At 40.9% G+C, this 20623-nt stretch overlaps 3 protein-coding genes across 4 annotated transcripts in view; 2 read left to right on the top strand and 1 right to left on the bottom strand.

Moving 5' to 3' along the window:
- The window catches only part of LOC120430151 (protein bicaudal C-like), a 27762-nt gene extending 7142 nt beyond the window's left edge, over positions 1 to 20620 (bottom strand). The window contains exons 1-5 of one of the 2 annotated variants that reach the window (XM_052708330.1): positions 20296 to 20620; positions 11455 to 11768; positions 6988 to 7037; positions 6301 to 6903; positions 6126 to 6236 (exon numbers count right to left, since the gene is read on the bottom strand). In XM_052708330.1, the coding sequence (XP_052564290.1) occupies positions 6126 to 6236; positions 6301 to 6903; positions 6988 to 7037; positions 11455 to 11665 (975 nt within the window). In that variant the 5' untranslated portion in view covers positions 11666 to 11768; positions 20296 to 20620. Of the gene's footprint in view, positions 1 to 6125; positions 6237 to 6300; positions 6904 to 6987; positions 7038 to 11454; positions 11769 to 19795; positions 20075 to 20295 lie in introns of those variants that run through there. The other variant, XM_052708331.1, reaches the window with a different exon arrangement.
- LOC120431309 (transmembrane protease serine 9-like) lies at positions 82 to 3127 on the top strand. Its single transcript, XM_039596442.2, has 8 exons — positions 82 to 202; positions 262 to 631; positions 689 to 783; positions 839 to 1180; positions 1233 to 1476; positions 1534 to 1781; positions 1838 to 2418; positions 2474 to 3127. Exons 1-8 carry the CDS (start codon positions 106 to 108, stop codon positions 3071 to 3073), a joined length of 2577 nt encoding a protein of 858 aa, XP_039452376.1. The 5' UTR covers positions 82 to 105; the 3' UTR covers positions 3074 to 3127.
- Positions 3215 to 6279, top strand: LOC120431308 (uncharacterized). Its single transcript, XM_039596441.2, has 5 exons — positions 3215 to 3375; positions 3428 to 4237; positions 4293 to 4524; positions 4581 to 4837; positions 4891 to 6279. The coding sequence occupies exons 1-5, from the start codon at positions 3276 to 3278 to the stop codon at positions 6102 to 6104; spliced, it is 2613 nt and encodes an 870-aa protein (XP_039452375.1). The 5' UTR covers positions 3215 to 3275; the 3' UTR covers positions 6105 to 6279.
- Positions 20621 to 20623: the final 3 nt, after the last annotated feature.

The following is a 20623-nucleotide window of genomic DNA, read 5'->3' as shown; positions in this document are numbered from 1 at the left end:
AATAATCGCCTCCGACGTAAATATTTACAAACTTGCGATAGAATGATTCAACGCATAAACTTGCAATCGCGCTATTAGTTTCCAATCGACACGTAGCAATCAATCATGTACTTATTCCTGCTACTTTTCTTAGGAATCTGTTCCGCCTTGCTCGAGGACAAAGAACCGATAATGTTCCCCAACGAACGGACCACCTTGGACGGTAGGTGAACTCTGTTATTTTGAAAGATCTTCGGCATAAATGAAAACTCTTTTAATCAGATTGCCACCTGCGCTACTTCAAACTGGAGAGCGGTGAAGTTGGACCACCCCACGGCACGGCTGCTCGCTTCCGGGAGTTTGCCCACATGGCTGCGATCGGTTGGACCGACCTGGCGAACGAAAGCATCGAGTGGCAGTGCGGTGGATCACTGATTTGGGACAACTTTGTCCTGACGGCGGCCCATTTCGCGGTGGATTCGCGAAATCGTGCTCCCGATGTGGTCCGACTTGGGGATTTGGATTTGTTTACCGCGGTGGACGACGCGCACGCGCAGCAGTTTGGGATCGTGGCGATTGTCCGACATCCGGAGCACAGGTTCGCTGCAAGGTATCACGATATTGCACTGCTGAAGCTGGATCGGAATGTGAGGTGAGGGCGTGGGGTCGATTAGAGGGAGAGATTTGATGGGAAGTTTTTTGAGTACAGATTTACTCTTACGGTGTCACCGGCGTGTCTGTGGGCTGACGAAGAGGTTAGATTTCCTACGTTAACAGCGACCGGGTGGGGAAACACCGGATTCGGTAAGATCTTAACCTTGAAATGAAACAGACATTGATGATTGAATGATCCTTTCAGCTATGAAGCGTACTCCAAACTTGCTCAAGGTAACACTCAAACCAATCAACAACAAACAGTGCAGTGAGGTGTACACATCAGGGGACCGAAAGCTACGCAGTGGTCTCCAGGAACAACACATCTGCGCCGTCGATGAGAAGATGGACACTTGTGAGGGTGATTCTGGAGGACCACTACAGGTCAAGTTACTCCACAACTCGCGGATGTCCCCCTTTCTGGTTGGTGTAACGTCCTTCGGGATCACCTGTGGGGCGTCTCATCCGGGGGTTTACACCAGGGTTTCGTTCTACCACGACTGGATAGTGATGACGATGCGAAGTCAGGGGGCTGTGGGGCTTGAAGGTATGGGAAGGCTGTACAACTTATTTGAATTTGTTACACGAATCTGTTTCAGAAAACTACAACGCAACGTTGTGTGCATTGCGATTCGCGGAATATCGAGAGTTCGATGAGGCGGTAGTCGTCCGCCAGAAGGACACTGAGACTGAGATTGATGGTACGAAGATGAGAATCCTCGAAGCGCCAATTCCAGAACAAATGGTACAAATTCGATGGTTCAGGAAAGATAGGGATTGCTACGGAGTGATCGTTGACGAAGATACAGTGCTGACAGTTGCTGATTGTGCGGAATTTGAAAAGTATCCTATAAGATTTTTAAAAAATGACACAAAGAAGATTCATAAAGTCAATTTCAGACAGCCTCCATCGTACATCGCATATCTGGAAACTCAACTGATGGCCATTTCGAGTATTCACGTGCATCCGGACCACGTCCGGGGATCGGGTTATAACAACATTGCCATTCTGAAGATGAGTCAACTGCTTGATTTACCTCTAGACTTTCAACCTTCGTGCATCTGGCACGAACCTGACCTCCAAGGTTCAGTAAACGCCTACGGAAGAGGTCGACGTGATATCAATAAATTTGGATCATCTAAACTAGGTTGCTCAACGTTTAAGGTTTAAGGCGTCCAAACTAACTAGAACTTTCGACTCCAGATCCAACCGAATCCAACCATTTGATCCAATCTCCGGTGCAGAATGCAAGCAGTTGCATTCTTTCCAAGCAGTTCGACCAACGACTTCCCCACGGCCTAGCCAGCGAACACTTTTGCGTTGGAAACGACGTATTTCAGGTGCCCGGATCGTGCAATCAGCTGGCCGGCAGCATATTTGACAGTACACTCTTCAAAAAGAACAACAAATACCACCATACCATGGCGTTGAGCCTGCTCGGAAGGGATTGTGGCTTTGGGGAACACCTTATCGGAACTCGGCTTGCGAGTCACGTCGAGTGGATGAAATCGGTGCTGCTTCCGGAATACGGAGAGGTCGCAAGTGTCCTTCGATACATTGATCCTGATCTACGGGAAGGAGATTCATGTGAAGATCGTGGACGATGCGTCCCTATTGAGCAATGTTCAGTTTCTTGGAGAAGGCTTGGTATTTTTTGTACAGACAGTTCCGTAGTTTGCTGTCCTGTTGACAAAGCTGAAAAACTCAGTAAAATTCATCCGGATATTCTTGCTTGTCCAAATTTTGTTCGTAATCTTCCTCGCTTAACAATAACTGGCTCGTTTGTAAGATACAACCAGGCTTAAACAGCACATTTTAAAGCACACTTTCCCGTTTCAGGTCCAGATCGGTTGGACTCGGAATCGAGCCAACCACTTCCTCTGTTCCGGATCAATACTTAACGAAGAATTGATTCTTACCACGGCAAGCTGCCTTGGAGATGATCCTCCCCAAGTAGTTTCCCACCACCACACACCGTACCTGTACCGAGTCGAAGCAACTTTGAAACATCCCGCGTACAACGCCACCACCAAGAACAACGACATCGCGCTGATCCAACTAAGGGATTCGCTCAGCTGGAGTTCGGTGCTGTTTCCGGCCTGTCTTTGGACCAACTCGACCCACACGCCCATCGTCATGAAGATGCTGTTTCTGGACCGATCTGACGCACTCAAGCTCTTCACCGTACATCCCATGTACAACTCGGACTGCCAGCGGACGCACCCCTACCGAATGCCGAGCTCTCAGCTCTGTGTGAGGGATCCCGGCCGGAATACGACCTGCGTCAGTACTACCGATCAGGCGGTTTGGCTCGATCCGGAAGGGGTGCCCTTCCTGGTCGGATTGACGCCGCATGCGGGAGAGTGTGTTCAGTGGAGGTATTCTGTTCTGACGAGGATTTCCTCGCACTTGGAGTGGATTGGAAAATATTTGTTTTAGAAATTGAAAATTTGAAATTTTGGTAATAAAAATCGGAACACCCCAGTGATTTTCAAACAAATTTGTTTTCATAACTCAAAACCTTCACGACTAATCTGAATCTGAATCATCGCCTCCGTTATCAATAAATTACATTCGCAGCTCAGTTGCACTTTCAGCGTGATCTCTCGCCGACGTGATAATCAGCAGAAGTAACTCCAAGATGCGATCGTTTCTAGCTGCTCTTCTGTGCTGGTTCTGGGCAGCTTCTGGTCAAGAACCTGAGCAAATTATGTTCCCCAACGAACGCACAACGCTGGATGGTAAGTAACTACTTCACGACGATCTTCAAAATTACAGTCAGTCCGCTTTCAGACTGTCACCTTCGTTACTTTAAGCTGGGCAGCCCATCGGCGGTGAAACCGGCCTTCGGTCTTCCAACCCGGTTCCGGGAGTTTGCGCACATGGCCGCGATCGGTTGGACCGACCCGGACGACGGTGAAACCATCCAGTGGCAGTGCGGCGGATCACTCATCTGGGACAACTTTGTGCTGACTGCTGCGCACTGTGTGCTTGATGCTCGGAGTCGAGCTCCCGACGTGGTTCGACTGGGGGATTTGAACCTGTACAGCGCGGATGACGATCGCTACGCACAACAGTTTGCGATTACGGCGATCGTACGACATCCGAAGCACAGATTTTCCGCAAGCTATCACGATATTGCGCTGTTGAAGTTGGACCGGAACGTAACGCTGGACGAGACGGTTGTACCGGCGTGTTTGTGGACCGACGAAGAGATAAGGTTTCGGGAGCTGATCGCTACGGGCTGGGGAAGTACTGGATTTGCTGAAGAACACACGCCAAATCTGCTGAAAGTCTTGTTGAAACCGATGGATACCGATCGGTGCAGCTTGTTCTACCCGGTCAGCAAGAAGCTTCACCAGGGACTTCAGAGCCAACATCTGTGTGCCGTAGACGAACAGATGGACACCTGTGAGGGTGATTCCGGAGGACCGCTGCAGGTCAAGCTGCTGCACAACTCACGAATGACGCCGTTTTTGGTTGGCGTAATATCGTTCGGATCTACCTGTGGGGTGTCTAATCCTGGAGTTTATACGAGGATATCGGAGTACCATGATTGGATCGTGACGACCATGCGCGAGCAGGGTGCTGTTGGGATTCACGGTATGTCCTACAATCAACTCATCCTGATCAAATCTACATGAAAAAGTCGTTACAGAAAGCTACAACGAAACGCTGTGTGCGTTACGGTTTGCCGCATATCGTGACTTTGACGAACAAGTGATCATAGAACAAACGGAAAGCTTCACCTCGGTAGATTCTACCAAAACTCGGATCTACGCGGGTTCTGCTCCCCAACAAATGGTCAAGATTGGGAGGGATAACTGCTACGGAGTGATCGTCGACGAAGACACCGTGCTTACGGTAGCGGATTGCACGAGTTCTAGAGGGTATGTTAGAGGTCTTCGACGTGAAGAGTTCGATGTTAAAGGAGGTTCATTTGCAGGGTTCAACCAACGTTCATAACCTATCTCGGCAACAAGACGATGCGTATTTCGAAAATTCACGTTCACCCCGACTTCGTCCGCGACTCCGGTTATAACAACATAGCGATCCTCAAACTGTACGATCTGCTGGAGTTGCCGTTGGATTTCCAACCTTCGTGTATCTATCACAAGTCGAGAATTGAGTTCGACTTGAAGGCGTACGGAAATGGACGACTTGATATCAACCGGTTCTTATTTGGTGGATCACCTTCAATTGGTAAATAACTGTTCATGTTTACAAGAAAATCCTAAATTATCTATGAATTTTAGACTCAAGAGAATCAACCCACGTTATCATCCCCAAAATGTTCAACGAAAGCGACTGCATCGTTTCCGATCGCTACCGGCCACGACTTCCACATGGGCTAGCGAGGGAACACCTCTGCTTGGGGAACGACGTCTTTCAAGTTCCGCGATCGTGCGACCTGCTAATCGGAAGTGTCCTGGACGAGTGGCTGGGCAAAGGAAACAACATATACCACCATACCATGGCACTGAGCCTGCTCGGTCGAGACTGCGGCTTTGGAGAGCATTTGATTGCCACGAAACTGGCAAGCCACGTGGACTGGATGAGGTCCGTACTGCTGCCGGGACAGGTGGATTCCAGCAATGTAGTACACTTTGTTGATCGAGATCTACGCGAGGGAAACAGTTGCAACGTTGACGATCACCAACAAGGTGTTTGTGTAAAGATGGAGCGCTGCTCAGTCCCATGGAAAGAGCACATTGCTCGAGGACTCGTTACGTTCTGTACGACAAGTTCCGTAATCTGTTGTCCAGTGGAAGCGGTTGGCAGAATGAACAACAGCTTGATACATCCCGGCATTTTCAACTGTCCTTCATCCGTACAAAGTATCCCTCGCAAAACATCTCTTGGATCGCTGGTACACATTGGATGGATTGAACAACAAACGATCACGTATCAATGTGCCGGAACGATCATCAACAAGTTCATGGTCCTCACTACGGCGAGCTGCCTTGGAAATACAATACCCGACGTAATTCAACCCATAAACAATCTAACACAGTTCCCCATCGACGCCGTCCTTCGTCACCCTAGCTTCAACTCCACCGACAACACCAACGACATCGCCCTGATCAGAATGATTGATCCCATCAGCTGGAGCCCAACCATCTACCCCGCCTGTCTGTGGACAAACCAAACCCACACGCCGATCGTTATGAACGCGGCACGCCCGACTGGTCCAACAAGCTTCGAATTCACCCTGGTTCATCCCATGTACAACTCGGACTGTCAGCGGACACACCCGCATCGCATTCAGGACTCTCAACTTTGTACGAGGGATCCAAACTCACTCACCACTTGTACATCCTCAACCGATCAACTCTTTTGGATGGATACCAATCGCGTAAGCTTCCTGATAGGGCTGGCTCCCAACCAAACTGAGTGCACAGAAAGAAAGTACTCGATCTTCACGAGAATCGCCGCCCATTTGGAGTGGATCAGCGAGAATGCTAGCTAGAATCAGCTTAACAGAACTAACCTGTGTTCCAGTGCGGCTCATAATTTCACGCAAGTTGCTCGACGCCCGGCCGAGCACGATCGGGTGGTGTTGGGTCGACACTTCCAGCTGCATCTGGACTGGGATTTGGTTCTGGAAAAAGCGAAAAAAAAGTTATTTTTTTCTTGGTACAAAAGCTTTAATTCGTCGCACTCACCGCCATATTTTCGCACATAAAGTCCATCAACCGACGCGTTGCCTCCTTCACCTTGAGTTCCTCCTTTTCGGAGCCCTTGACCAGCACCAGCGACGAGTGCAGCTTGGGCCGGGTCGAGAAGATGACCTGCACGTTGAACTCCTTCTCCACCTCCTTGACGTACGGGGTGTCATTGTCCGGGGGTGTCTTCCCGGGGGCCAGTATCGGCAGCTCGAACGAGATCAACAGCGGCGTGGAGATCCGCACCAGGGCTCGAGCCCGCTCGACGCCCTCCAAGCTCCCACATAGGGACACCTGGTTGCTCTTCTCCGTCGGGTTGGACCGGTTCGAGTCCGGGAAGTGGATGTGGGTAGCGGTGTCCTCCATGATGCGCTTGATGTTGTTGCCACCGCGGCCGATGATGAACGAGTGGTCCGTGTACGACACGTCCATCTTCATGATCACCCGGCTGCCGCGCGAGTCCAACCGGGCCATCACCCGGTCCTTCGCCTTCAGCACGTCTGGCAGCCGGCCCACGATCCTGATGTGGGGGTCTTTCTTGCTTTTGGCGCCGATCTTCAGCCGGCACGGCCAGCTCACGTACGTCGTGGTTTCCTTCATGATCTGGGAGAACGAGAGTGGCCGGTTTGGGATAGGTTCGAGAAAATTTGGGATTCAGCTTGATTCAGTTGAGTGGAGATCACTTACATTCGTGAAGAATTCCTCAGCGCTATTCATTCCTTCTGAATACGTTTCAACTGGGAAAAGAAGAGACATGTTTTTATATACTTGTTGATGTTTATTGAAAAATTGTGTTGGATGATTTCAGCTACTTTGATCGATTCCACGCCAAACCGGCAGGATCTTGATCAATTTGGTTCAAATTTGACATTGGAGGTCCTTGGCCAAAATTATTAGATATTTTGTTTTGTGATTAGGGTGGTTCAAAATATTTAGTTTTTCTTACGATTTTCGCAAAAAACACACTTTTTAAAAATTATATCTCAATTTTAGCTCGCCACGTTGTAGAATAAAGGTAATAAGTTGGTCTTCTAACAATGGAACGCCCAACGCACAAAGTTGGAACGGTAACTTCAACTAATCGGGACTATTTTTTTCCAGTAACTTGTTAGGAAGTCTATATAATCCAAACACATTTTAGAACTGGATTTGATCAAATCTGTAATATCTGAAAACATCGTTTCAACTTTTTTTTTGAAATACTGCCTCCGCGGAACTTTGGGCAATTTTTTTTTGCTCGCTAACCAGCTAGTTGAAGTTACCGTTCTAACTTTTTTAGCCTTGGGAGCTTCAATGTTAATGAAAAATACAAAGACATTTAAAAAACCTAATAATATTGTGAAACACATAAGGTCATGAAAGTTTTAATCACTGATTTAAAGGTCTTGGCGGGACTAAAAAGCCCATAACAGGTTTCAGAGATTAAGATCAAAAAAAAAAAATAAGTAAAAGGATATCACTAAATAAATCTAAGTTAAAGTGCGCATTAATGTAACGATATATCGGATACCAGTTGACTCTTTGGTCCGAGACCTTCAAATCAGGAAATAAAGTTTTAATGATCTTTGTGTGTTTTACGATTTTTTTTTTTCATTAAAATCACCTTTCCTTTACAACGTGGTTGGCAAAATTTGGTTCTGCCTTTTCGGAGAAATGATTTTAGAAAAATATGTTTTTTTTTGCGAAAATCGCCAAAGAAAAAAAAAAAGAATAAACTAAAATTAAAAAATGGAAAAAATAAAGCACAAATTTTGCTTTCCGTAGTGACATTTCATAAAGGCGAAATCTTGGCTGTTACCAAGCAGTCTATTCCACTCGCTCCAGTGATAGTTCACATTGAGCAACAGTGGTATAAGCTGCTTGTTTACATCCAAGGTTTCGTCCTATTGCAAATTTACAATGGAATTCTTAAATTCCTGTTATTAATTTGAATTGAAAATGAAAATTTAAATTGAAAAAAAAGTTATATTTAAGGAAAGAAACTCAAATTTATTAAAGAATGAAAAATCTTAACATTATTGTAAATTTTGATGAAGACTACGGGCAGTGCAGTACAGACTGTTTGCAAGTCACTTAATTTTAAACATTTTCAGTTTTGAAATTATATTTTTTTATAATTTTAAAATCATTTAATTATGCAAATTTAAATTTTAGATTTTCTTAACTATAAAATTTTGATACCTCTGTGCCCCCTAACTAGATAGGAAAACCAGCAAGCTTAGTGCAAGAGAGCACAGGGGCATCGATTTGTGAAATTAAGAATCTTAAAACTCTAGTTTTTTAAAGAAAATTGTTTTAGATGACATTAAATGTTTGAATTATTTTCTTTTTTTATATTTAAATTATAACTTTTGAATTTGTAATTTATTGATTTCAAAAAATTTCTTTGTACTTTTATTTGCTCTGTTAAATTTCTAAATCTCTGAGTATTTTTTTTAAATTTGTCAATTTTGAAATATTTGTTTTATTTATAATTTATTACTTTATTGGTTCTTAATTTCTGTGTTTTAAATTATTTTTGAATAAATATCAATTGTTTTTTTGCTTTTTCTTTTTTTTCGTTTTGCGTTTTTTCCAAGCTCCGTATAAGCCTTTAAATAAATATTTATGCTATGAGATTAGTGATCTCAGGACGCATTTTGCTCAATAATTTTGAAAACACAGTAAATTTTTTTTCTTTTGTATTTTTTTAGTTGATTCAAATTGATGTTCTAAAATCATCGTTTTAACAATATAATTTTACTTCAATTAATGAAAAAAAAAGGTTGAAATACACGTGCACGATTTAAATTATAACACTTTACTCATCCGTACAAATTGTTTTTGAGTTTTGTTAATGTTAAGTACAGAGAATCCTCTTTTTAGAGTTTCGTAGATTTCTCTTAATCCATACAATAATTTTGCAAGCTTCAAAAAGCGTTTTGTAGATTTAAACAAAACTTACAAATTGCTTTTAAAACGTTGCAAAAATGTTGCGTCATTCCTTTCGACAAATTAGAAAAACGTAACGCATCGCGTAAAAAGATGTTTCACTGTATTGAATTTACAAATGCAGTTGAGATTCGATTATCTTTAGTCTACGGAAAAGATTTAATTCGGATATTGGAACAACTTTTTTTTTAGCTTGTTGAGCTCAAATATTGCCCCAAAGTGCTTTCAAATTTTAGAAAAATAAGCTGGCAGTCATGATTAGGGTAAGTGAAATTTCACGATTTCGCGGACAGCGTGAAATCCGCGAAATTTGGCTTTTTCCGTGAAATCCCGTGAAATTTTATGTTTGTGGGGATTTGTAACGATATTTCTTAAAATAATTTATCAGACTCAAATAGGAATGAAAATAATCTTATGAATTACTGTAGGATTAAGCAAATGAATACCCTGGTTTTGTGATTTTTGACGATTTCGTTGACGGCGAGAAATTCGTGAAATTTATCAATTTTCTCAAATCATTTTTTTTTAAATAACAACATAATAAATATATCATCCATAAAGACTGTTTAAGTAAATTTTATAAGTTTTCAATTGGAAAGCATGATATGTACCATTTGAAGAATTGTTCAGTTTTTTAAAGAAACTAACTAAATTTAGTAATATCTTCGTTCGATGCAATAAAAATTTTACTGCTATTTTATTTGAAGCAAAAAAATAATTAAAAATGAAGAGTATTTCTTTAAAACTGTTTAAAACAGTTCAGATTCTTTCTGAGTCCTAACGATATTTGCTTATTTGGGTGGATGATTTCCGTGAAAGTTAAAAAATACTACTTTTTATGTTTTCTGTTCTCATTTACAATAATAATGTTGCATTTGCTACAGATTACATTATTTTTGCCTTTTGAACATATTTTTTATGTGCTAAACTTCCGTTCTACGCATAATTGTCCCATGTCATTTTTGGACGATTCTGACTTTTTATCATTTTTAATTTTAATTTTACGTATATTTTCAGAAAAACACATAAAATCAATACTTTGTTCAGAAAATCATTGTAAACAACACCAAGTCTGTCTGTCCGATCGTTGAACTTCTACGCATAAGTGTCCACCAAGTATTTTCTATCACGAAATCATGAGTTTTAAGAAGCATTTCATCTTGTTTACCTGTTTAGCTGTAAGAGGATTACAAATAAGGGTGATAAAATGTTAACCGGGGTGATTAGGGACAAACAGGGCGAATAGGGACCACGGGACAATTATGCGTAGAAACACAGAAATCGAAAGGAAAAATTTCAATCGCGTTTTTCTCAGTTGCCCTTTTTTGAACATGGGAAAATTATGTGTAGAACGCCAGTAAATGTCGCAGAAAATTCAAATTATTTTACTCTTTTTGGCTGGACAAGATGGTTAAATCTTGCTTTGATATGAAATTTAATAAAACGATAAAACAGAAGCAAATGCGCGAAAACTTTTTAGCAGTGAAGCAGTTCTGTAAATGAGAATACGCATACCCTACATTTTGTTTCAAAAAATATATAGAGCTCATTCATAAAACAGGTTGAAACTTTTTTGAAAATATGGAGGATTTTTTTGTCACGTTCAAATTTAGTGTGGATTTTTTAGGTTTATCGAAGAATAATATATAATTACGCATAGAAAGTAGTTTTCGTGATTTAAACATAAAATTTTCAGAGTTATTTTAACTTTTTTCACGTTCCGCGAAATTTGCGTGAAATTCGGTGTTTTGAAATTGAGGTCCCCGTGAAATTTGCAATTTTCGAGCGTGAAAAATCACTAAGCCTAGATGATCTTAACTGCTCAAATTTACAGAACTCTAATTTGAAAGTGAAAAAAAAATCCAAGATTCGATTATTCGAAGTTTGTCGAAAACCTTGGGATAATTGCACTTGAGTAATTGAATCGTCGAATAATCGATGATTCGGATAATCGAGTTTTGATAAAATTTTCTTGATACCTTGTTCAAGAGTATAGAAGAGTATTGAAGCGAGGGTTGCTCGACATGATCGATTTTTCAGAACAAGCATTTTCCGGTTCCATTTGTGCCCCTAAACAACCCCCAAAATGTTGGGGGGTTATTTTGCGGCCTAAATGGAATCGGAAAATGCCTGTTCTGATTGAATTATTCCATTTTGGAATTTTACCATAAATCTTCAAGCCACCCTACTAAATACTCAATCTGACAAAAAAAAACGCCTCACCTTTAATCATATCCTCCAGCTTCTGGCGGTCCACCTTGAACCGCTCGACGTGCAGGTCGTCCGGGTTGGCCACACCGAGCTGGGCCGCGATCAGCCGCAGGTCGCCCCAGTCGCTCTCCACCGACGAGATCTCGCTGCCGGTGGTTTCGCTCGGCGGTCCCCCATTGATGAAGATGTGCTTGTTGAACGGCGGAAACGACGACGCCATCATGGTCCTCTTCCGGTGACCGTCGTTGACGCGGTGGTGCTTGCCGTCCGGGATGGATGGATATTTGTCCTGTCCTGGAGATCGATCCACACGATGAAGGGTGGTGCTGCCAACGAGAGATGGACACCGACGGATAATCCGGAAATTAAAAATCGAAACATGAGAACAGCGTGAAAGGATGATGGCGACATAAATTGGATTTTTTGTTTGTGTGTGTGCGGGGCCAGGATCGACCTTGCTACGGCAGCTACGGCATGGGGACATAATTGATTGTATCTCATAAATAACATTTGTTCACTAGTGGTCGAGGTGGTGCATCAATGTCCGGCATGACAGATTGGGTTGGGAAGGCGGAAAAGGTATGAGATGTGTGGAACATATTTCAATTCAGGATATCTAACAGTTTCATCACCAGGGGTTGGTTGACGGATATGCTAGACAAATGTATCGGATGTTTTTTGATGGAAAAAGTGAGTAATTTGCTAGATGCTATTTTGATCTCAGCAAATTACAGTGAATTGCAAGATTATTTGAGTGATATGTTTTTTGCTCTCATGGTGTAAACTTCGTCCAATTCCATTGAACATGAAAAAATATAAATAGCTTTTTCAATATAAATTAAAATTTTAGCAACGATTTATCGTCGGATCCTAGATTTTTTGGAACCAAGGATTTTTGGAAAGTTTTCGTGGCAAAAACTTGTAATCATTATTTTTAAAGCAATCCTTCATTAAATCGCGATAACTTGTGATGGTTACAAGCAGACATTTTAAAATAATACATCAGATTTTTTTGTAATTGTCTGCTATAAAATTTTGAAAAACATTTATACACTTTTAAAACCCCCTGCAAAATTTCAAAAATCACGAAATTTAAAATGAAATATGTTGTTCCAAATGCTCAAATGAACGATCAAGGTTTTGAAGATTTGAAAACTAAATTTAATTCCCCTTCTTCTACTTCTAGTTACGATAAGATTGTGCTATCTTAATACACCCTGCGAATGCGACAACTCACCAAAGGGAATTTTAGTCGATGCCGTTTTGTCACAACTGCATACACGTTTATTGTTTACATTTTTGATCATAACTCAGGACCTTGGCAACCAAGTGCAACCAAATTAAACTAAATTTCCGAACATAGCACAGGGTCGAATCACATTTGCAACGCCCAACAACGTATCTCGAAAGGAATCCCATCAACAACAATAGTACAAGAGAGCAAACAAGCATCCAAAATGTTGTCACGGACAAAAATGCATCACCAATCAAAACAGCAGCGCGGGAGGTTTCGATTATCAGATAACAAATAAATCACCATTCATTGGCATGCATTCATTCAGGCCGCTGATCAACACTTGAATTTCCACCCAGAATGGCCACACCAGAAGAGCCCTCAAATCAGATAAAAAGTTGTTTATTCGCGCCAAACAAACATTTTCCCCGGGAAAACATCCCAGCGCGTGCACTTTTGTGAGTGTGTACATGTGTGAGTGTTGTTTGTGTGCTAATCCCAACCTCCCTCACTTTAGTAGATTAGCGTTTGGACGCAACGCTCGTCGGCGACTAATAACCGAGCAAATTGTATCTGTTTTGAAATCAAATTTCCACGATTTATTCGCTTATTTACGAATAATTAATAATCGTCCCCGAGGTCCCCGAGATGCCGGTGCCAGTTGTCATCGGCTAATGCTGGTTCCCGGGTGGGAGTCAGTGTGGCCATCACGCCAGCAGTCAGCCGGAATAATTGAAACATTTGGGTTTGCGTGGTCGCGAGTTTTTGGGGGCGGTCCAGGCCTCAGCCCTGACTGTCGACTGTGCTGGCAGAAGTGACAACGATAATAAAGGGTAGCTGGATGGCTGCCGACGGTTCCCTTTTGAGAACAAAACAGCTGAACAAACAAATGCGTGCAGATTGGTGTGGGGATGACAACTTTCAAAATTTGATGTTTAAAGTCTATTGAATTTTAATTTTATTTATTTGTTGAACATGAAAGCATTCCAGAAAATGGTCAAGAATTTAATTATCTTATTCTATATTTTTGCCTTTATCGCCATAATCTATGCACTTTTTGCCTTCCTCAGCTCAATGAGGAAAGGCTATAAAATCACTCGAAAAATTAACTTCTTTATTCGACCTCGTAGACCCACCTTCACGTATACCTCTCGACTCAGAATCAAGTTCTGAACAAATGTCTGTGCGTGTGTATGTATGTAAGTCCGTGCACCGAATATGTAATATGCAAACGATTATATCTAGACTGGCTGTACCGATTTGGACCGTTTTGGTCTCATTCCATCCGTCTTGGAGTCCCACAAGACCCTAGTTAATAATATTAACTAGGGTGTCAGTGTTCCCAAATGAACCGGTTAGGCTAGGTTCACCTATAAACTCGGTTCGGCTTAAGCCTCCCTTTGTGGTTCAATCCTGGTTCAGTGAACCATGAACCACGGCTTAAGCCAGGCTAACCAGGCTAATGAAAACCATAGGAATAATGCACTGTGTAACAAATATTATGGTGTAGCAATGTTACAATGTAACATTCATTACACCATAACATTCGTTACACCTTAAAATTGTTACACCGCATCATTCGTTACACCGTAACATTGTTACACCGTAACATTGTTACACCGTTGTACGATTACACCGTAACATTGTTACACCACAACATTCGTTACACCGTTACATTCGTTACACCGTTACATTCATTACACCGTGACATTCGTTACACCGTTACAGTGTAACAACGTTACGGTGTAACAACGTTACGGTGTAACAACGTTACGGTGTAATGAATGTTGCGGTGTAATGAATGTTACGGTGTAACGAATGTAACGGTTTGAAAATACTACGGTGTAACAAAGCTTGCCGTTTAGCCTAACACTCTTTGATCAGGTTCAAGCCAATGGTTCATTTTGGCTAGCCTCGCCTGGTTTGAACCAAATGAACCATGGCTCACGGCACTAAGTGAGCCTGAGCCGACGATGCTTGCCGACGTGTGGTGTGAACCTGAACCAGAAAAATGAACCTAGCCTAGCCGATGGCTTAGGCTCTTGGGAACACTGGTCCTATCGTTGGATGGGTAGAGAGATCTCTCCTAAGAGTCCAAAAGCTTGAAAATCTGACAACCCTATTGAAAGTTATAAGTACTTTAGTGTTTTTGATACACTTTTGTTTTTGGTGCTACTGCTTTGGTGGTTTTTCTTATCGAACAGGATTGTTAAAATATCGAAATATCAGCTCTCAGCAACTACAATTATCCCGCCTAAATATTCATACTGAGCAATTCTCTTCGAAATTGGTCTTTTTTTAGAATTTTAATGTTTGTATTTTTTAATTCGACTGAAACTTGTTTGGTGCATTCGGTATGCCCAAAGAAGCCATTTTGCGTCATTAGTTTGTCCAAATAATTTTCCATACAAATTTGGCAGCTGTCCATACAAAAATGATGTATGAAAATCTTTTGAAGGGATTTTTTGATCGATTTGGTGTCTTCGGCAAAGTTGTAGGCATGGATATGGACTACATTAACAAAAAATGATACACGGTAAAAAAATTGGTGATTTTTTATTTAACTTTTTGTCACTAAAACTTGATTTGCAAAAAAAACACTATTTTGATTATTTTTATATGTCTTAAAGGACATAAAATGCCAACTTTTCAGAAATTTCCAGGTTGTGCAAAAAATCTTTGACCGAGTTATGAATTTTCAAATCAATACTGATTTTTTCAAAAAATCGAAAAATTGGTCGCAAAAATTTTTCAACTTCATTTTTCGATGTAAAATCAAATTTGCAATCAAAAAGTACTAGAGTGAATTTTTGATAAAGTGCACCGTTTTCAAGTTAAATCCATTTCTAGGTGACTTTTTTGAACATTTTTCTTTTCTCACTCAATTCCGCCTCCACGATCATCCTACCGCAACAAAAAAAGCCGCCACAAAACCAACTTCGCAAACGCATTTTAACGGGCCGTCGTCGTGTTCTCTCATTGCAGTTTTTTGAGAGTTTGAGAGACTCAGCGGTGAGAGCGCATAGTCGAGGAAAAGGGAAGCAGAAATAAAGAAAAAATTACATCGCTGGAAATCGCGAGACACAAGAAGAGATCTCACAAACTATACACTGAAATTTAAAAAAAGTACGAAATTCCTAAATTATAGGAATTATGCCTCCTTTCCTTATTACGTAATCCAAAAAACCCGATTACTAAATAAGGAAAAGTGGCAAAATTCCTAGAATTTAGGAATTTGGTACTTTTTTTTATTTCAGTGTAGTGACGGCCGCTATACTCTCGGATGTTTTTGGTGCAGAGATAATCAATTGATAGCTTTTCTATCTCTCATTTGCAACATTTCTACCGAATAAAGAATTTATCATTCAATACATCAGAATGTCAATTTATTTATTAGCAAGAATAAAAAAAACTAAAAATGTTGGAAGCAAAACACCTATGAGCAGCTCTCTACAAAATCGGCCGATTTCGACCATTTTTATTTTTTGTATTTTTTGATTTGGCACAAACTTTGTGGGGGCCTTTCCTATGACCAAATAAGCTATTTTGTGTCATTGGTTCACCCATACAAGTCTCCATACAATTTTGGCAGCTGTCCATACAAAAATGGTATGTAAATACTGTAAAAATCAAAAAATACGTATTTTGGGAAATTGAGTTTTAGTAAAAAAAAAGTTGATTAAGAAATCTGCAATTTTTTTCCGTGTACCTATTTTTTCTCAAAAGTCCTCAACAATACCTACAACTTTGCCGAAGACACCAAATTGATCAGAAAATTCAGTCAAAAGTTACAGCTGTTTGAATATTTACATACCATTTTTGTATAGACAGCTGCCAAAATTGTATGGAGACTTGTATGGGTGAACCAATGACACAAAATAGCTTATTTGGTCATAGGGAAGGCCCCCACAAAGTTTGAGCCAAATCAAAAAATACAAATAAAATCCATTTCCGGTTTTGGTAGAGAATTGCTCCTATGTAAAAAACATTACTGAAAAGCTGAGCAAACTTCCAACAAATTTGATTTTAACGAAATTTGATTGCTTGAATAAATCTCTTTAATTTTAAATTCGATGAATAATGAGTTTTTGTCAGTTTCAAATGAAAGTCCTCATATCTGGGAAACTATTCAATCGATTTTCAATTTAAAAAATTAAACTTTTGTGAAATGAGCATTAGTGCGGTGCATGTGGGGACGCGCAGTCTGTTTTTTCATCGTCTTTTTTTTTCATCGTTTTTTGTTTGGCCGATGATTATTTTTTATTTGTTCTTTTTATATAGTTTTTCAAGAAACGGTCAGATTTTTTTAGACAAGTCGTATTGCTGGATTAAGTCCTTTTCATATCATCGATGATCGGAAGGCACGCCAACGAATGTGTTTTAGGTCTTTTGATATCAATCGTTTTAATGATTGATCGGAAGGCACGCCGACGAAGATTTTTTGGAGTATCGCGGTTGATATATTTAAATCTCTAGATAGATATCTATCTACAGCCGGCTGCCTAAGATTTTAAAATTTCAACCGATAAACAAATTGATTATGGTCAATCACTATTTTTTTAATGTTAGTCTTGATTTAAAATTTTAAAAACTTTGTTTTCCATAAGATTAGAAAATTTCACGAATGTTTCAAATTTTAACATTGTAAATCGGACCATAAGTTGCTGAGATATCGACCTTAAGAAAAGGTGGGTTGTTTGAGTGAGACATAGAAACATAAATTTTCTTGTTTTTAAACCTTTGCATGGAAATATTTCAGCAACTAAGAGTCGTATCAACAAAGATAAAAAAAAATCAAAATATAGAAAATGTTCTCAGCCTTTCAAAAATATGTTTTTCAAAGGTGTGCAAACATGGGCAATAATTTAAAAAAAATAAACCCCTGCGATTATTTTCAAAAAAGCTATCTAAAAATGGCTATAGCTTGAAAACGGTGCACTTTAACAAAATGTTACTGAAGTACTTTTTGCAAATTTGATTTTACATCGAAAAATGAAGTTGAAAAATTTTTACGACTGATATTTCGATTTTTTTTTAAATCAGCATTGATTCAAAAACTCATGACTCGGTCAAAGATTTTTTGCACATTCTCAAAATTTCTGAAAAGTTGGCATTTGATGTCCCCTAAAACATATAAAAAAAAAGATAAAAATAGAGATTTTTTGCAAATCAAGTTTTGATTTGATTTGATGTGTTAACCAACAGGGCCACAAGGATGACTTATGTAGCGGTTGCCCAGAATTACAGTGGCTCAGACTTAAAGGGAGCATCTTCAAATTACTGTCGTATGAAGGGCTAAAAGGGGATGGTTGGACGCGAACAACAATAACCTCCAATAACTCCGAAAAAAGTCTGACAAAGCTGAAAAACAGGGCTCGCACCCTGTTGGGGGCCCAAAAGGGCGCGGCAGACAGCTGGAGACTGACAGAGGTCAATAGATCTAGTAATTATACAATCCTTTAGAATTGTATAATTAATAAACTATTTCCCCCTTGTGACGTAGTTCTGGTCTTTCACTATCCACATCCAGTCTTCGCCATTAATTTTTTGCAAATCAAGTTTTAGGGACAAAAAATTAAATTAAAAATCAAATTTTTTTTAACTTTGCCCAAGACACGGAATCAATCAAAAATCATTCAAAAGATACAGATTTTTGAATTTTCATTCATCATTTTTGTATGGACAGCTGTAGGGCGTCCAATTTTCCCGGGTTTTGAATTTCTCGGGAAACGAGAAAAATATTTTTCAAATCTCGGGAATTCCCGGGATCCCGGGAAATTTTCTAAACAGTCATAAAATCTATGTTTTCATTAAGCATCATAAAAGTTTCAGCAGGATTAAAACAAAAAAAATCGAATGACAAAAATCCGAGAGAGTCGCCCTTATGATTTTTAAAGGCACTTTTAAACAAAGGCAAAAAGTTTTCTACAGACAGAATTGAAATTGATCACCCCAAATTTCGCAAATCATCCATCCAGCCGCAATCGGATTGGCGTGGGGCTCTCAGTTCAGAAATTTATGACTCGCTCTCACCGCGTTGTCATTTCGTTTGACTGGGCGCCACCACGTGCGCGAACAAATGGCCCTCATCGGGGGGGGGGGGGGGGGGGGCAGGAGTTCCCCTCCACGCCGGGTTCGCGCGACATGGTCCAACTTTTAGGCTTTTCCGAACCGTTGCGTCCCACAAAACATCACCCCCAGTTGGGAGTTGGCCACACGGTTAGCCATCAATAGTGGTGGGTGGTGCACATTCACCCGTACACATGCAGAGTAGAGACACGTGGAACCGTATTTAGCGGATGATTTCAAATGGAAAACCGTTCGGAATTGGATTCGATTGCCTGGCTGTTGAGGTCGTCGATTGTTCCCGTGACCGGGTGGAAAATCTGGAAAATTTGTTGTTAACCCGGTCATCCCGGTGGCCTGGCCAGGCCCAGTCGGTTGATATTCATTACGTGGTTCGACTCTCGGTGGAATAGCCACTGGCCGGGCACTAAACAAGCCGACACGTAATCGTAGTGATAACATCTGTAATTATTGGTGTTAAACCGAGGATCCGTAGTGTGTTCGTGGTGGTTGCCGCTTTCGGAAAGTGGAATCGTGTGCATTTTGTAATGGATTCTTATCGGTTTCTATGATGCTCATAACATTGAGATCATATAGAAACTGCTGCATGATTGGATACCCATTTATAAACATTCATTATTGAATAGACTTGTTTTTTTTTTAATTTAAAAAAATAGTGCGGTTACTTGAAACCTTGAAAAATGATTTTAGAGGTAACTGATTTAGAGGTGCTTACTGAATTGTATAGCATTGTAATTTAACAGTGTTTCCAAATTAGTCAAATAAAAAAAAGAATATATATATTTAGTTTAACTCAAGTAATGCTAGCCAGAATCTCGACCTGAGCTGCGAAACAGTCGTAAAAAGAACATGTTTCGTATAAGAACCTACAACAATCAGTTGGAATCACTTTTCCGAATACCACGTGATGAAATAAGCACTTCTATTGTGTTATTAACTGAACCAATACTGAAACTTGTCCGGTTGCATGGAAATTGTTCCATGCGATATCAACGGTAATCATGTTCAAAAGTTTTTAAAGTTCACTATTACCTGTAACTTTCCTCGTAACTTCAGTTAATCCACTTTAGTATCTTCTCCGTAGATCGCTGATCAATCTTCTTCATCCACTAAATCGTCCAGAATTTCTTCTTTTGCTTCTTCTTTCTCCTTTTTAAACCAACTTATTCAAGTCTGGTCAAGAACAGGCTTCCAAAAATCACTACGGTGTTACACCAATCACTACCGTCGACATACTGTTTGCAAGTCCACAGTGCGGCACCTTCAGACCGAGACAAACCCACTTTTCCGCGGTCAATCTCAGCCACCAACACAAATCAACACCGGTGATCCCGTGGGGTCATCGACCTCCGACGGACAGGTCAATACCCTCGGTCAACCACGAAAACAAACCCCCGTACCATGTCAATATCACCAATACCGCCAAACACCCCCCTCGACAACTTGGTATTAGTGAAACACCGTTCAGATCAATCCAGTACCACAAACGATCCCCGTCTAGATCAGTGCCCAACTGATCTAGCCAACCTTACCTCTCACGTCCAGAAATGATCCTCCTCGTTCAGCACGCTCAGCGGGGATCTCCAGGAACCGCAGGCACGACCCAAGAACGAAGAAATCACTCACTTTTCACAACTGGTCTGTGATCGAATTTGGGCATGCAAAACACGATCAAACTGGGTTAAAAAACGCGCGCGCGGAACGTGCACCACTCCCGTTCGGCCTTTGCAGTACGGCTTTTGGGCAAGTTTTGGGTATCAATTTTTCACAAAATTAATAGAAAACTTCGTGGGGCACCGAGTTCGCGTTCCTGCCTGCGATCGCGCGTTGTTTCGTGGAACTGTCAAACGCGGGTGTAGC

The sequence above is a fragment of the Culex pipiens genome, chromosome 2, assembly GCF_016801865.2.
Source record: "Culex pipiens pallens isolate TS chromosome 2, TS_CPP_V2, whole genome shotgun sequence".
In the NCBI taxonomy this organism is placed as follows: domain Eukaryota; kingdom Metazoa; phylum Arthropoda; class Insecta; order Diptera; family Culicidae; genus Culex; species Culex pipiens.
This window is presented reverse-complemented; position numbering and strand designations above follow the sequence as displayed.